This window comes from Aquila chrysaetos, chromosome Z (genome assembly GCF_900496995.4).
Source record: "Aquila chrysaetos chrysaetos chromosome Z, bAquChr1.4, whole genome shotgun sequence".
NCBI lineage: Eukaryota > Metazoa > Chordata > Aves > Accipitriformes > Accipitridae > Aquila > Aquila chrysaetos.
Window position 1 is genome coordinate 23,185,271 of NC_044030.1, and position 16,325 is coordinate 23,201,595.

General features: G+C 41.7%; 1 protein-coding gene across 3 annotated transcripts in view; it reads left to right on the top strand.

Annotated features, from left to right (window-relative positions):
• Positions 1–16,325, top strand: part of MCC (MCC regulator of WNT signaling pathway) — a 224,389-nt gene that overhangs the window by 43,648 nt on the left and 164,416 nt on the right. The window contains exon 1 of one of the 3 annotated variants that reach the window (XM_030005852.2): positions 14,161–14,904. The exons of the other annotated variants lie outside the window; for them this stretch is intronic. Coding sequence (XP_029861712.1) covers positions 14,848–14,904 — 57 coding nt within the window. The 5' untranslated portion in view covers positions 14,161–14,847. Of the gene's footprint in view, positions 1–14,160; positions 14,905–16,325 lie in introns of those variants that run through there. 3 annotated transcript variants of the gene reach the window in all.

Here is a 16,325-nt window from a genome sequence, read left to right on the forward strand (position 1 = left end):
AAATGCTAATACGTGTCTGTGTGCTTGCTATGAGTTTCTGATGCCTTAATTTAGTGTTAGTTTAAGATTAATGTATTTGTTGTGACAAGTAGCTACATTTACATAAGTAAACCCGATTGGGATTGTTTCTTTTGCCATGATGATTACATCTCATACCTCTGTTCTTTTAGCTCTAAATAACTCTGGTTTGCTGAGAAAGTCCCTGCACAAAAATCTTACCTTTTTAAAATGTGACCCCAAGCATGCTGATATATGGGGTTTTTTAACTATCCAGTCCCTGGACTGGTATGGACCAGGATCCTTTAATCTTTGATTTTTCCTTCCAAAGACATTCCAGCTCTATTGGAAGCTGTTTGACCACAGCTTCCTTGTCAGAGCCCTTTTGGTTGAAAACATTTAGAAAGATTTGATGCGGGTGTGGAGGGGAAGAGTACAGCTATATTTTTGAGAATAGAGTGTGGTACAATTTCTTCATAACCACTTGCTTTTCGAAGCCTGTGTAGCTCTTTCCTCCTCAAAGAAATCATGCAAGTACCACCGATGCGGTTGTTCTTACTAACTCGGAGAGAAGGGCATATTTACAGAGTTGCCAGCATGGCTTCCTGCAGCATCTTGTTGGTCTGGCCAATAACTAAGCAGGCGTAATCCTGCTTTATCTTGTTCAGGGCTATCAATGCAAGATGCATGTGTCTAGGTAGGAGGGCATTGGCACAGATTGCTCCACCTGCCAAATCTGCACTTACTTCTCATCTTACGAGGAGCTGGTTTTGGAATGTTTCCGTCAAAAACAAAACAGAAAGCTAATGCAGCAAGATCCTTAATGCGTCTTCTTGTAACTACTCTGGTACATGGTCTTCCTCAGCTGCTCCTGTCTGATTTGCATGTGTGTGTACCTCGTTTGGAGGTACTAAAGATTTTGTTGAGCTTGGGAATGGACCATTTTGATTGTGGATCTCTGTGACAGGTGTCCTGGTTTCAGCTGGGATAGAGTTGATTGTCTTCCTAGTCACTGGTACAGTGCTATGTTTTGAGTTCCGTATGCGAAGAATGTTGATAACACACTGATGTTTTCAGTTGTTGCTAAGCAATGTTTAGTCTAAAGTCAAGGGTTTTTCAGCTTCTGATGCCCAGCCAGCAAGAAAGCTGGAGGGGCACAAAAAGTTGGCACGGGACACAGCCAGGCCAGCTGACCCAAAGTGGCCAGAGGGATATTCCATACCATGTGACGTCACATCTCGTATAGAAACTGGGGGAGTGGGGCAGGGGGATCGCCGCTCGGGGACTCACTGGGTGTCGGTCGGCGGGTGGCGAGCAACTGCACTGCGCATCATTTGTACATTCCAATCCTTTCATTATTGCTGTTGTCATTTTATTAGTGTTATCATTATCATTATTAGTTTCTTCTTTTCTGTTCTATTAAACCGTTCTTATCTCAACCCACGAGTTTTACTTCTTTTCCCCATTTTGTCCGCCATCCCACTGGGTGGGGGGGGGGAGTGAGTGGGCGGCTGCGTGGTGCTTAGTTGCTAGCTGGGGTTCAACCACGACACAGGCTATACTTTCTGTACAGCAGAATTGAGGTGACTAAACTGAACTTAGTTCTGACTAGACTCTGTGCCGAATGCAGATATCATCTCTGTTGGGTACACAGCCCAAAAGTTTATAAAGTACAAAGGCATACTGGAAATATTCATAGCAAAGCAGTATGTAGTTGTATTAGCATTAGCTTCTCAGCATGATCACTAGCAGATGAGAACTTAATGTCTTTGTCTTAGGAAGCGTCATGTTCTCTGAAAATAGATATTCTTACTGTGATACCTCTTCATTAATCAGACTCGGTGAATGTTTGCATTGCTAATTTTTCCTCCTTAAGAGCACTGAGCTGCAAGTTATGACAGACAGAACCACTGTTTTGAGAAAGCTATTCTTTTTAGTTGACATAGTTTATTCTGAGTGATGATATTCCAAAAGTCACTATTACGTTTTTCAGGGACAGGTGGCTTTTCCTTTCCCACCTAGATGATTCACTCCATAATCAGGCAAACCTAACTTGCTGTGGCCTATTTATATGAATAACTTTTGGGTACAAAAGAGCACACTTAATATTATCATTATGTTTACAGTTATGTCAGACTGTAGTGCAGCTGGTTCTGGGTAACTGCCTGAAACAGCATTAATGGGCTGTTTCATCCTGAGTCACAATATCCATTTGTGTGCTCTGAGATGCATGTAAATGTAAATTAAGTGATCTGCATGTAAATTCTATACTGCTGTCATGTTATTGAGCATATAATGGTTTCTTGCAATGCCTTAATGTTATAAAATGTACTTAATACTTTAGCAAGAGAATATTATAGAGGTGGTTGGTATTTGGCATATATTCACATATGACATTCTGTGATGAAATTAAAAATGCTGAATTTAATCTCTTTGTCAGGCCCTTTCTCCAGCACTTCAGACCATTTGACAACACACCAGTTATTCTGTTACCTCCCAGTTTGGCTGTAAGACAGCCAGCTGATCTTTCTAGTGTCCTTTGCTGTGTGACTAGCAGGGGATGTGCCTATGTAACCAACAGTCTTTCCTTACAAAGGCTGATATGATCAGATTATCCACTGATAACAGATGTCTGCTTGTCTGTCTTATGTATATAAGTTTTTATCTGGCACAACTCACTGTAATCTTAGCATGTTTAGAGAGTAAAAATTATACTGCTTAAAACCCCCATATTACTCACCTTCCCAAAAAGCTGTAAACATCATTATGTGTACTGTAATTTTTTTAAGCTACGGTTTTGGCTCATTTTAACTAAGCTAGTAAATGTAGATTTTAAAATTGACTCCTTAAAAACAGGAAGGATTGGTTGCCAAAGAAAGCAAAAATACTTTTGTAGGGGATGAGGAAGAAAGGGCTTCATAGAGATTTGTGGCAGTCTAGGTATATTATTACAGCTATCCAAAATATGAACCATTTTCTCTATTGTTTAATTTATAGCCATCAGCTGTAAATTAAATGTGAGTTTTATTGACAGCTTTTGGGAAGTGATCTTTTAAGAGAAAGTATCAAGGAATTCTGAAGACAGAACTGTACTGTGAAAGGTAATTCCATGGCCAGTTTGTAGGCTACTTTTGTTTGGTGTCCCTGTTAAGTTTTATAACTCAGGAATATTGGTATGTCCTTTTCTGGCAAAGTCTGCCCCTTTCTCCCCCCCCCCCCGCAACTTCTCTGTTTTTAAATTAAGCTTGTTTGTTCCTTCCTTTGGGAAGCTCTGCTCCTTCAGCTTCCCCCCCCCGCCTTCCCTTATAGACAGGGAAATTTGCCCCCAAAGCATCAGGTATCCCATGTTCTCAAGGCACATCTTTTTGGATGAGAGGGTAATGCCTTTCTAGTCCCTCTGCATGAGGCTAGTGTGGATAAGAAACACTTGGGTTCTGTGTATTTCAAGGAATTTATTTGGTACTATAGCCACTTTGTAGGGTATGTCAGAATTCTGTTACTTGTGCACAGACTGATTTTTCCCAAGTTATTTTGTTGGGGAGTCGGTTCTGTATTTGGGAACCAGTGCATATTGTTACAGTAAACCGTGGGAGCTGGGGTCTCCTTCGCTCCTCCCCTTGCAGCCATTTGTTTTCCATGTCCTACATGCAACTTGTATTACAGTTTATTTTTCATGCCAATAAAAGCTATTGCTGTAAAATGTAGCCTAATGATTCCTTCAGCTGGAAGCTGGAAGGCCTGAAGTTGAAGAAGATTCTAGTGGTGTGGACAGCAGAGCCTACTCTTTATGACAGATTTGTGCCCAAGATAACCTTGCCTTTTGTGCCTTTGTTTCCAAACTAGGCATCGTTTCCATTCTGCCAGGCTAAAAATAGAATCCGAGAATTCCATTAAAGCAAGAACCGATTATTGGAATATAGATTCAGGAGGCTTGGCTTGTCAGAAAGCAGGCACAAAGGCAGTTTTGTCTGACAGACGTTTTTTATGTTTAGGGATGTGGGAAGCTGATTGCTGTTTGCCTTTGATTTCAAGCCAGCATTGTAATGGATTTTGTTTGTCTGAAGCAGGCATCAGGTGTAATAGGATTATGCATTGTGTTTATACAGTCCTGGCTTCCATAGCCCTCTAATAATGCTCAGTTATTCATTTTTCTCTTATAAGTTAAAATAGATATTAAGGATTAGGTCTACCAGAACTCATCTTTTTTATATGAAATGTAGTTTTTCTGTCTTTTGAACTTACCTGATCATGACAGAGATAGAGGTGAGCAAAAGGCAAATTATAAACTTTCTTGAAAATTCCCTTCAGTAGCATATATGCTGAGGGTTTTGTTGTTTGGTTTTTTTTTTGAATTCTGTTACTATTTCCATCTGCAGACAATCACAGCACAATGTGATGGGTGTCAGCACAGGGCACATTTGTTCAGGCAGCCTTTTAATAGATCCTTTTGACTGAGGGTTTTAATTGGATCTTTTATGTGACAGTTGAACAATATCTCTTACAAGCATATAACTAAGGTGAAGTGCACAGAATGATGGGTTTTGACCCAGCTCTGCGGTTGTAATTGGATGATGGGAAGTGGCATGTGGCAATAAGGTGCCATAGAAAAGGGGGTCTTAACAAGTGTGTTAGTAGATGTTTTGAAAGTCTACAAAGTTTCAAAACTTTAATTTAACTTAGTTGCAAGGAACTTGTATCTTTCCCCCTCTCATTGCTTAGAAACTGCCTTCATGCATCCCATTTTTTTTGGTGTAGTTAAGGGAGCTCTGACTCCAGTGCAGGTGTTCAGATCTTTTTACTTTTCCAAACTGTTTTTTTTTTCCCATTGTCTGAAATGAAGAGCAATTCACCTGGTATATTGGGCCAGCACCACTGGACATAGCTATACAGAACATATTATTAATATTATTACCTCGCTTTGGCAGTGGTAAGATGAGCCTGAGGCCCAGGATTAGTCTGTTGAAGCAACGTTAACCTCCTGGATTCCGGTGTGCCAGAAAGATTATGTCGTGGTTTAAGCCTGGCCGGTAACAAAGCACCACAAAGCCGCTTGCTCACTCCTCCCCTCCAGCCCTGGTGGGTTGATGAGGAGAAAATATAAAGAAAAGCTCGTGGGTCGAGACAAGGACAGGGAGGGATCACTCACCACTTATGGTCACGGGCAAAAGACGGGCTCAACTTGGGGAAAAAACAAAATCAATTTAATTTGTTACCAATCAAATCAAAACAGGATAATGAGAAGTAAGACCAAACCTTAGAACACCTTCCCCCCACCCCTCCCTCCTTCCCAGCTCAACTCCACTCCGGATTTTCTCCACCTCCTCCCCCCAGCAGCGCAGGGGGACGGGGAATGGGGGTTGGGGTCAGTTCATCACACCTTGTCTCTGCCGCTCCTTCCTTTTCAGGGGGAGGACTCCTCACTCATCCCCTGCTCCAGTGTGGGGTCCCTTCCATGGGAGACAGTCCACCACGAATTGCTCCAATGCAAGTCTTGTCCATGGGCTGCAGTCCTTCAGGCACAGGCTGCTCCAGCGCGGGCTTTCCCATGGAGTCCCGGCCATCTTCGGGGACATCCCCCCGCTCCGGCGTGGGGTCCTCTCTCCCCAGGCTGCGGGTGGGCATCTGCTCCCCCGCTCCCCTCCATGGGCTGGGGGGGACAGCCTGCCGTCTCACCACGGGCTGCAGGGGCATCCCCTCCTCCCCCGCTCCTCCTCCCCTCCTTCCTCACTGACCTCGGTGTCTGCAGAGGGGCTCCTCTCACGTTCCAATCCCACTACTCACTGCAGGTTTCCCTTCTTAAATCTGTTCTCCCAGAGGTGCTACCACCATCGCTGATGGGCTCGGCCTTGGCCAGCTGCAGGTCCGACATGGAGCCGGGGAAGCTTCTAGCAGCTTCTCACAGGAGCCGCCCCTGCAGCCCCTCCCCCCCTACCAAAACCCCGCCACACAAACCCAAAACAGACTACCGTGTAGCTCTTGTCACAGGGTCTTCTGTCTTACCAGGTTTTCTGCCTGTTCTCTGAATGTGAACAGTTGGCCTGACATAGTTGCAGTTGGCAATGCTGAGCTGCTGTGAATCCTTGTTTATTAAAAACATGAGAAGACTTATTCCCCCTCCCCTTCTACACACATACTAAACCCTTATGTTTTGGTTACATGATATATAGGAATTTTGCTAATAAAGTTAAAATCTTAACTGCAGTGCACAGCTTCAAATGGACTTAAGTGCTTTTGCAGTTCAGTGCTAGTTCAGTTGTAATGGAGTAATCAACCGTTTTCTGGCCAACCAAGCGAGACAAGGCAGGGTTTCCATAGAAGCCTGTAAGTGCCATGGTTAAATTCATCAGGATGCTCCTGCTCCCTGGAATTGTTTCTCTGTCGCTGTCAAGTCTGGGACATTGGCCTGAGGCGGTGCAGAATGCCGCAACTGTTCAAACCTGCTGCGTCTCTTTATGTTCTGGGGTCTTTTTAAAATGAGTATATGGTTGTCAGCAAAGTTGTTTTGGGGGACTTCTTTGATGCCAGTGCAGAGAATATGGGAGGCGAGTACTTCTGCACAGGCACTCTCTTGTGCTTGCTGTTTCTACTTTTTGTTAAGAACTGTTTCAGCATGATAGCTTCACTTTGGGCTAGGAAACCACATTATCACTTCTCAGCTGGGAGACAGGTTATAATAGCTATGTTGCAGCATGTTGGTAAACTCTACTTTTCATCATGGTAGGAAGCCAAGTGAACTTTGAGTTTCAGGAAGGGCAGTGTCTGTTCTGTGAAGAGTTCATAATGAAATAAGAACCCCACTGATGTACTCAAGAGAGGGTTGTGCCTTTAAGCTAAATAGCCATCTCTAATTTCCTACACTGAGTTTTCTATTACTTTACCTACTTGAAGCTACAATTTTGCAGAAGTGACTGGAGAAAAAGACATTGAATCTTTCTACCCTATGAATTTTTAAAGAGATTATAAGTGCATATTATTGGTTGAATCTAATTTTTACATGAATAATGATTTTCTGGTATGCATTATAGAAAAGGAGGAAAAATCTTTGTTTCTGTAGCACCTAGAGGGGTGCCAGGTGTTTCTTCATGATGATGAAATGTCTTGTGCCAGGATTCTAAATTGTGAAGATAGAACAAACAAGACTTTTTTTTTTTTTTTTTTTTTAAAGAAACAGGTTTGTTTATTTGCTTTGGTTTAGCTGGTTGATAGACCCTTATCTAAAAGTAAACACTAGAAATATTTAGCAAGTAATTTCTAAACTTAATGAAGTAAGGGACTATCCAGATGAGGCCTGAAAGTAAAGAAGATTTTAGCTTTGTAATTATGTTTCATGAACCTGAAGTAAGTGTAAGTGGCTTGAGAAAAGTGTAAACAGGTCTTTGGTTGTAGAACCAAACAGATGATACAAGAAAGTCAGAGATATAAATGCTGAAGAGGGATGTTTGCTGTCCCTCCCAATGTAAAATGAAACTGACAGATACGAAGGTTGAAGTAGGAAAGAGTGAGGCAGAGGTAAGGCAGTCTTGAAGATTTTGATGAGAAGCTTAAATGTAGGAAGACGTATAGGAAAAAAGTCACTGGAGAGATTTAAAAGGTACATGGTAAAGCAGTTAGAAGGGCAAAACCCTGAATTTTATAGACCAGACGGAGGGTTAGAAGAGAGAGCTTGGATTTTATGTTTAGCTATCCAGGGAGAGAAAAAAAAAAAAAAAAGCACAGACCTTTACAAAAATAAAGAAATACTCATATTTACTGAGCAGAAAATAGTTAGGGAGTTGAGAAGTGATCTGTAGGCTAATTTGCTGATCTTCATGAGTAGCCACAAAACTATGCAGCCAAGGAAGATAGCAAGTAAAATAAACTGTTGATAGTAAAATAGATCTGGTTGAAAACTAGGGGGTTTGATTCACCAGAGTTTTTATATATATAATTTCAGCTCACATTGTTGTTGAAGTAATTTTTGTTATAATTTCTGCCAAAATGAAAGCTCCCCAAACCCTCTAAGAGCTTAGTGAAGTTGATGCTCGTGTTTTCTAAATGCTCATGCCAGCCAAAAAGTCTTGTAGAGCTTCAAGTAGGGATCTGTCAGACAATTCCCTTGCATTTGCCAGAATTCATCTGATTGAAAATGTTTCAAATGGAACATTTCAGTAAATGCAAATTTTCAAACACCTATTTATATATACATATATATATGTACATTTATGTAGATAAATGTGTGTACACGCATGTATATGAGTGTATATATACACAAATACGTGTGTGTGTGTGTGTGTGTGTGTGTGTCTATATATACATGTAGTCAGAAAGTATCCATCAGTTCATCTGCATCTGTTAAACATGCAGAAGAGATCTTGACCATAGATGGTGAAATGGGATGCTTGGCTAGGTGGGGGCTGAAGCGTCCAAGTACAGCTCTGATCTAAACCAGGGGCCAGGATCCCTCCGTCTTCTTTGTGTCACTGTGGGCACTTACATGGTTGCTGATCCAGGTCAGGGAGTTGTGTGTTCAATATGCCAATGGTAATGGAAGTTAGAGTGGAGAGGAATCTTATAATTGGGGAAAAGAATTACACATTGACCACACATAGATGTCTTGGAAGCGTTCAAGAGTAAAAGAGAAGTGGGCAGCTGATAAACTGGGTTGCTGGATCTTTGCAGAGACAAGGTCATGACTGTGGAGTGGGGAGTGGAACTGGAAGTGAGAGTATGAAGGGCAAGATATAAAACCAAGAGAGTTTAGGAGTAAGGAGAGAATGTAACTGAGGAAATCTCACTATCAGGGATTGGGAAAAATGGGAGAGACTTAGCAGGGGAGTCCTGGCAAATCTTTCTTGTGCAAGTGAGAATTTTTGAAAGGGAGTCAGTTCACAACTGATAAATGTGAGGGAATACAAGTTCTGATAAAGTAGAAGAGTAGGTATCTTAAAGGTAAGATTAATCCACACGCATTTTACCGAGTGTGGTCACATTTTTAGTGCAGTAAGTAGGCAAAACCACAGGCTGTATCTAGAGAAGTTAAATCAAAATGGCTACCAAGATTGTAGGGACTGGAAGTGAAATGAGTGCATTTACCTTGTGGTTAATAACTGGAGGAATGCGTGACTGAACTGAGGGAATGCTGGGCAATGAAGGGAAGCTAAGCAGAAGTATGATGGCATGAATTGTAGTTTACAGAATGGCCTTGTTTGTGTTTTTAAGCAAGGAGCAAATGAGCAGTGATGATAATTAGGTGGCTGCAACATGAAAGGAGCAGAGGAATTGCTACCGTCTCTCCCCATTGTCCTCACAGACAAGTCTCTAACGTGAAAAACAGGCACACACTGTCTCCCTGGTCCTTTTCCTGTCCCGATCTGATGCTAAGGCTCTGTGGGGTCAGAGGGAATCAAAATGAATGTGATGGCTTTGGATGAAATGACAGAAAATGAGAGTGGCTGTTTGACAGGTTGGTGAATGGCTTCATGGCGTGAAATACTGGAGGATGGAAAAAGGGGTCAAATGTGAACTCCCAAAGAGACTGGTCAGGTCAAGGACATGACTTTTTAAGTGAATTAAGTATTTCAGGAAGGGTGAACAGGTGAGAGTAGCTGATTGAAGTGCTATTTGGAAATTACATTATTCTAGACGTTATCTGTGTTAGGCTAATTGAGATGGTGTGACTGAAGGAAAGAAGAGAAGTTTGCTTGTATTTTCTTCAGGGACAGTACTTCATTCTTCAGTATAAGGTTACTTGCAATGAGGTGGATTTTTTTTCTCTCAGCCTAGGTGCATAACCTTCACTAGCATTAATGAGAACAGTCTGCATCAAGAAGAACCTACCATCCCTTTCAGCCTCCCCCTTTTAAATGATAGTGCATTAGTGCTATTGAATAAAGAATTTTCTGGAAACATTATCCAACTACCCTATTGAATTTCTGCTTCCAAGTTTAGCCTTCATGCTAACCTTCTGAGTGCTACTCTTTTGTCCATGGAAATTTAGACTTTGGCACTACACCACTATATTTTTGTGCCAGAGTGAGAACAAAAACATGTTGTACTCAAATTGTGTGTAGTAGATTTGCAATATTTAAAGGTGTAATTTATCTGTGTGTGGGATTATGCAGGGTGCTGCTCTGACTGTAGAGATGATATTGAAACAAACAAAATAAACTAAATGCTTGGTGGACTTCAGTTAGTTGCATTTCAATTACAGAGCTAATTAAACAGAACTAACTAAGAAGGCCTTATTTCATACATCCTGGAATTGTCATCAGCTAATTGTGCATGGTATATGCAGAGTGAAGCTGCTTCTCAGAAAGTGGTGCACACTATGCTGAAGAATATGTGATACATACATATTTAATAGATAATTGCTTTTATGCTGTAGTTTTCACTTAGCAGCTGTCGAAACAAGGAATGTTCATGTGTGGCAGTTGTCACACCTGCTCCAATAACTGTTAAGAAATAGAGTATTGTAATTACTGAGACATAATATGAGGGAGAAGCCTTGTAAAATAACTACAGTGCTAATTTTTTCCATATTCTATGGCAGTTTCAAAAGTAAAGGTGAGAAGGGCAAGAGACCTGTATCTTGTCCCAAAAGAGTCCTTTTACACCAGGTGATAGAGTAAATCTTATTAAATGATTATTCAGATACAATCAAAAGGTAGGCTCCTCAGTGAATCTTGGATACATGTAATTGATTCTTTTACTACAGTTTAATAAGAGTAAACAAATAGAATAGAGTGGCCGTAGGATTATTAGATCAGCAATCAGCAAACGGGCCACACTAATGGTTGTTACTGGATAATTCTGAAATTATATTGGGAAGAATCTGTCAGTGCAAATGCACTTACCTACAAGCAGTATGCATCATGCGTGCCTTAGAGGTACCGAAACCAGTAATTGATCAGAATGCACTGAGATTGAGGGGAAGCCCAGGCCAGCATCCCTGTCTTGACAGAACGCGTTTGGTGGATGTTGTTTCTGAAAGCCTACTGAGGCTTTTAGACAGTCAGGATCGTCTAGCTTCTTGTTTCCCCCTTCTTGTTTGTATCACAGTACACACTGAGGCATCCACTGAGACCATGTCCTCCTGGGCTAAGAAATGTACATCTGTAGGTTAAGAGAGTTCTCTTCCCATTCCCATCCTGAACCCCTCCCTGACTGTAGAGGCTAAAAAAGAAGACAGGCACGAGGTTAAGGGCAAGGGAGCATTGCTGTCCTAGGCGAAGAACTGAGAAAGAAAGAAAGAACGGTCAGCCACCAAACAGAAACAGAGAGAGACTGAGTCCAACAGGCACTTGTCTCTTTCTCTCTCTCTCTGGATCTGAGGGTGCCATGTTCTTTTCCTGGCAATGCGAAATTGGCACACTTGAGATTTTCCTTTCTCTTCTTTGAAGCCTGCGTTTGGCACAAGCCAAAAGGAAAATACACTTTGGCTTCAACAAAGTTCTTAGTACCCTGCTACTGTATTCGATCACTTGCATGTATTTGAAAATGGTGACACTGCCTGGAGACAATTGGTCAGGTCTATCTGGGAATTTAATTTTGTGATGTAATGTTTTCATTCAGTTAGTAAATGGACTCAGAGAAATGCTAGATAGTATGACATTTCACAGAGGAACAAGTTCTATGTCTTCAGATATTCAGAATATGTTCTTGATGCTACTCAGTATTTAAAAATGCGATGTAATAGTAACGAATTTAGAAGAATGATTACATGTAGTCTTAGCTAGCCCTCCACAATAAAAAAATGCTGGCAGATTTTATAAGGACATTGAAACAAGCAGCGCCAGTACTTACAGGTTAGTTAAAAGTAACAGTTGATGCTTTCCAACTGAGAAATGGGTAATCCTGTACCACTCAGTGCAAGCATGCAGAGATTGCAATGGGAGTCAGCTGGGGTTAAAGTAAAATCGTTTTTCATCAGTTTGGTTTAACTGTTTCATTGATTTGCACGAGAGTTAAAATAATTTTAAAATTTTAAATAAACTTTGTTCTGAAAGAACCTGCGTGTATCTCCCATGTTCTTGTGCACATCTGAAACTCTGAATTCTGTTGTTGTTTTTCAGGCAGTATCTGTGTCTCTTTCTAACATGTTACTGTATGGAGTAGGAAGGAGGCAGAAAAAAATTCTCTGCAGCGTATAGGTACAGTACAGCGTGGATCTAGTTCAGATCCTCAAGTGTCCTGCACCAGTTTGCTTGGGATGCATCTGTAGTGCCGGGTGCTCTGGTCTGTCTGATGGCTAGTCTGCCAGGAATGGACCACAATGGTGAGTGAGGAAAGCGAATCAAAATTTAATTTCTGAATGCCTGTTTATGGTCTGCTTGGAAGTATTTGGCAGTATAGGGATATGCTATGGGAAATGCAGTGGATTGAAGCCATCATTAATATGACTTTTCCTTTAGAAAAGGAAAACCTTAGAACTTTATTCTTAAGTAATTCTGAGACTCATCCCTGTGTTGGTGAACCTGTGATACCTGTGACAGGACTGGACAAAGATCAGATCGGGGCAGATTCTAAGCAGGTTAAAGAGGGAGTATAGAAGTTGGTAGGGGTAGGGATGCAAAATACAAAAACTTTGTCACCCTCCCATCTGTGAAGGCAGAACTTGGAAAAGATGAAACGTTTTTAAACGTACTGCGTCAGCTGCAGGGATTTTTGAGCTGAAGTTGTTTTTTTCTCCTGGGTGGTCATGAGGTAAGTCATTACACAGTACCTTTGCTCCTGGCTACGAAGCACTGCTAATCACGTTTTAACGCACGGCATATCGGTGCGCAAAACTGCTGTGGATGTGCTGTGCCGTGCTGCAGTCTGTAGTCCTGGAGGACTCTGCCTCTTGCTGGCTTCCTACCCACGGGAGGCGGGGGGACGCGCAGCGTGCCCAGCGTGGCACACTCACCGCGTGCTGGTGGGGTGGCCGAGACGGCAGCCGCCTGCCAGCAGAGAGCAGTGCAGCCCGCTGCCGCTCTCGGAGGGGCGGTAAATGGAAACATATGCCGGGAACAAAGCGGATGAGTTGGGAGGAATAGGCAGAGCAGCGCTAGGCGTAAAGGCAGGAGTGAATGGAAAAGGTGAGACAGGGAGGATGCTCTCAAGGAGGAAAATAACGAAGAATGGAGGCAATGCAAGGTGGGTGTGAAAAGAGGAAGGGAAACCCCCAAATACGGACTACTAGAAAGCAAACTAGAGAATAGGAGAAATACAGAAAAGAGAAAGGGAAGGCTGGAAAATAGACCTGGAGCATGAAAGTAAAAAGTCTTGTAAAGAGATTGTGGCATTCCCCTTACCCTCTGGGCCAGAGGAGAGTTGCAGTTTCTGATGCTGGGCACGGAGGAAGGACAGGGACCCAGAAAGTGCTTCTGCTTTTTAGTATCGTAGAGCAATATATATGTGTTTATCTTGGTTCTTGTTCTTAATTCTGTATTGCCATTTGGATGAATTATCCCTGTGTCTGCATACTGATATTAATCTGTGATTAACGGGGGGGGGGGGGGGGGGGGGGAACCAAACACAAGATGATTTTCAAAATGTTGCTGTTGGAGAATATTGTTTCCCCTGTAAACATTTTTGCCAGGGTGCAAGAATTGTGCCACAGCTTGTATAGATAGCATTTAGTCCTGTTTCTTACGGGTTTTTTTCTGAACTCATTTGACACTTTAATGATTCTTTGTATTAAGGTGATCAGGTAAATTTCAGCTGCAGAGTATGTTATTTCCTGCTTCTAACTCCAAAAGTACATCATAATCCAGCATCACAAAGTGTGTGGGGATTACACTATGTTTTAGGGGATGGAAGGAAGGGGAAAGGAGGTTGTTGGTTCTTGCAATGGGTGCAGCATGTCCACAAGTCCAGCTTGTTAAAAGATTTTTCTAGATTATTAGTTGAATGTTGAAAGCAAATGCTTTTTTTTCCCCTTCTTCCAGTAGCATCTCCCCAAAGTCATCATAAAATGTCAGTGTGTTACGTAAAATCTGCAGCTTTCTAATGGTCCTTTTGGGCTTACCGTGACCTTTTGAAATCATTACAATCCCCACCCCCCATTGCACACACCCCCCCCCCCAGCTTTTCCTTACTTAATTGCACATGGGAATAGGGAAACAGGAATCCAATTTATTGTTATCCAAGTGGCATTTCCTGTTACTTAGCTTTATAGTTTTGTGTATAGTAATTAGTATGCAGAAAGCTGGAAAGATGCCTGTAATTCCAAAATGAACTCTCTGTAGCTCTCTCCCTCCCACTTGCACTCTCCTTTTAGTACCGCCCCTTCCATGCACCCTTTAGCCAGCAGCAAGACAGCTGTGTTTGATCATAAACCACTTAAACTCCAGGCTCACTGGCAGGGGAAACTTTAGCGTGAAGTGTAGCGTTGGTTTGTCTCGGGGAGGGGAGCTTTCTTCTCTTTTCCCTTCTCCCTCCCTGAACAGCACTCTTCTTTTAATTTCTCTGTGAACTTGTGTGAAGCTCACCAAATTTTTCTGAGTACATTAAGCGGCATTGGGAGATGCCCTTAAACAGAGTTGTGGAAAAGAGCAGCATATAACAGACAGCAGAGGTGAAGCACGCCTTGCAGATGGACTAAGACAGCCCTGGGATCCTGGCAAGCAGTTCCTTCGCCGCATTCTCAGAGCACTTCACAGTATTAACAAGTCTCTCACAGCAATGGATTGCCTATGAAGTCAAAACCAGTTTGGTTCTTGTAGAAGATCTTGCACCATTAATTTAAACTATCAATGTGGAGTAAAAATGGCTGTCTAGAGCAAAATGTGTAAGACGGAAAAATTTTGGAGAAGAAAGTATTGAATCACTTGAACAAAGCTGTGAAGCATTAAAATCTGCAGAAATCGTCAAGCCCTGAGAAGTCTAATCATGAATTCTGGAGTTGCTATGAAATATGGAAATGACTCCCCTGCAGAGCTGAGTGAGGTAAGCAGTTTCAGTGCCCTTCTTTATGCTTTAAAAAGAAACGCTCCCCTTTTGGGCTTTCAGTTTGCAAGAAATGCAATTAAAAATTAATAGAATGTGTATCTTGCTATAACTTGCTGTGCCAGTCAGGAAATGACCTGAACTTTTTCGCTACTTTACTCGGAGTAAGTGGTGAAAAGCAAATGACTGTAACCATGTAGAGACATTTTTCCTGTTATCCTGCAACAGAGATTGCCTTTCCTCCCAAGAGCTGTGTGTATACCCAACATTCATGTTTGCAGTAGGTGAAATATGGAGATCTCACTTGAGATTAAGCAGATGGTGACTAATTTAGGAGAGAAGTGGGGTGAGAGGAAGATGACAAATATTTACTGGTAAGACAACAACATTGGCAGAAGTTGTGTTTGCTTGTATTTAGCCAAGGTAATGTTTCCTTAGGTTAGATGAATTAGGTTACTTTCCTTCCCTGCCTAAAAGAAAACAAGCCATGGGAAACTTTCTGCTTTTCCATTGGAAACCATAGTAAGCTGTTATTTCTTAGAGTTGTGGGTGTGCCTGGTTTTTGTGTAACATGATTGTGTGTGTGTTTTCAACAATTTTGAAATTAAAGCCATATCAGATGTTAATACAAATTCTTAATAAATATTTTAGCAGTGGCATATTTTGTCAGTTACTGAAATGTCTTAGATATGTCATCCTTATGGACTTTACTGAGAACTGCTAAGTTAGTTATGCTATGAATTCCCAAGCATTTGATTAAGGTAATTTTGTAGAAAACTGAATCTGCAGTCTGTATTGTCCCAGTTTAACTGAAATGCTTCTCTTTGCCTTTTGCCCATTTCTCTGATACACCTTTTACTGCAACATACCCTCTGTTTACTTTATGTGTTTGGGGTTTTAGGACTATTAGATAAGATATGCTTGGCAGAATGAGAGAGTTAACAATTTCTGGAGTTAATTGTACAGAGGAAGTTGGCACTGAGGTATAGAATGGAAAATAAATCAGTAGGCTGGTGAGGCGGACAACAGTGTAGGGGGAAGCAGAGTAAATGTGTGAGACTTAAGCAAGTGCAGTACCCTGCCATACAAGAGCAACAGCAGGTTTGTGACTGGGCAGTTCTTGTGAAAGAAATTTTGTATGTGTTCATCCTTTAAATACAAAAGAGTTCAATTGTGTTAACTCTGTGTTAGTTTTTTGAAAGATTGCTTAGAAATTGTGTATTGGCAACGCAGCATAAATGGAGTTCACAAACTCGGCATAAAAGCCAGGGTTGCTTTTGGTAGGAGTCTGCCATGGTGTTTCTGGCTATGGTTGTATTGATGGCCTGCTGTTCACTCCTTCCTATCCCCTCAACATTTAATTTTCAAGACTGTGCAGTATCACGTAAAACATGGAGTGTCGCAAAGATTTGATAACTTGG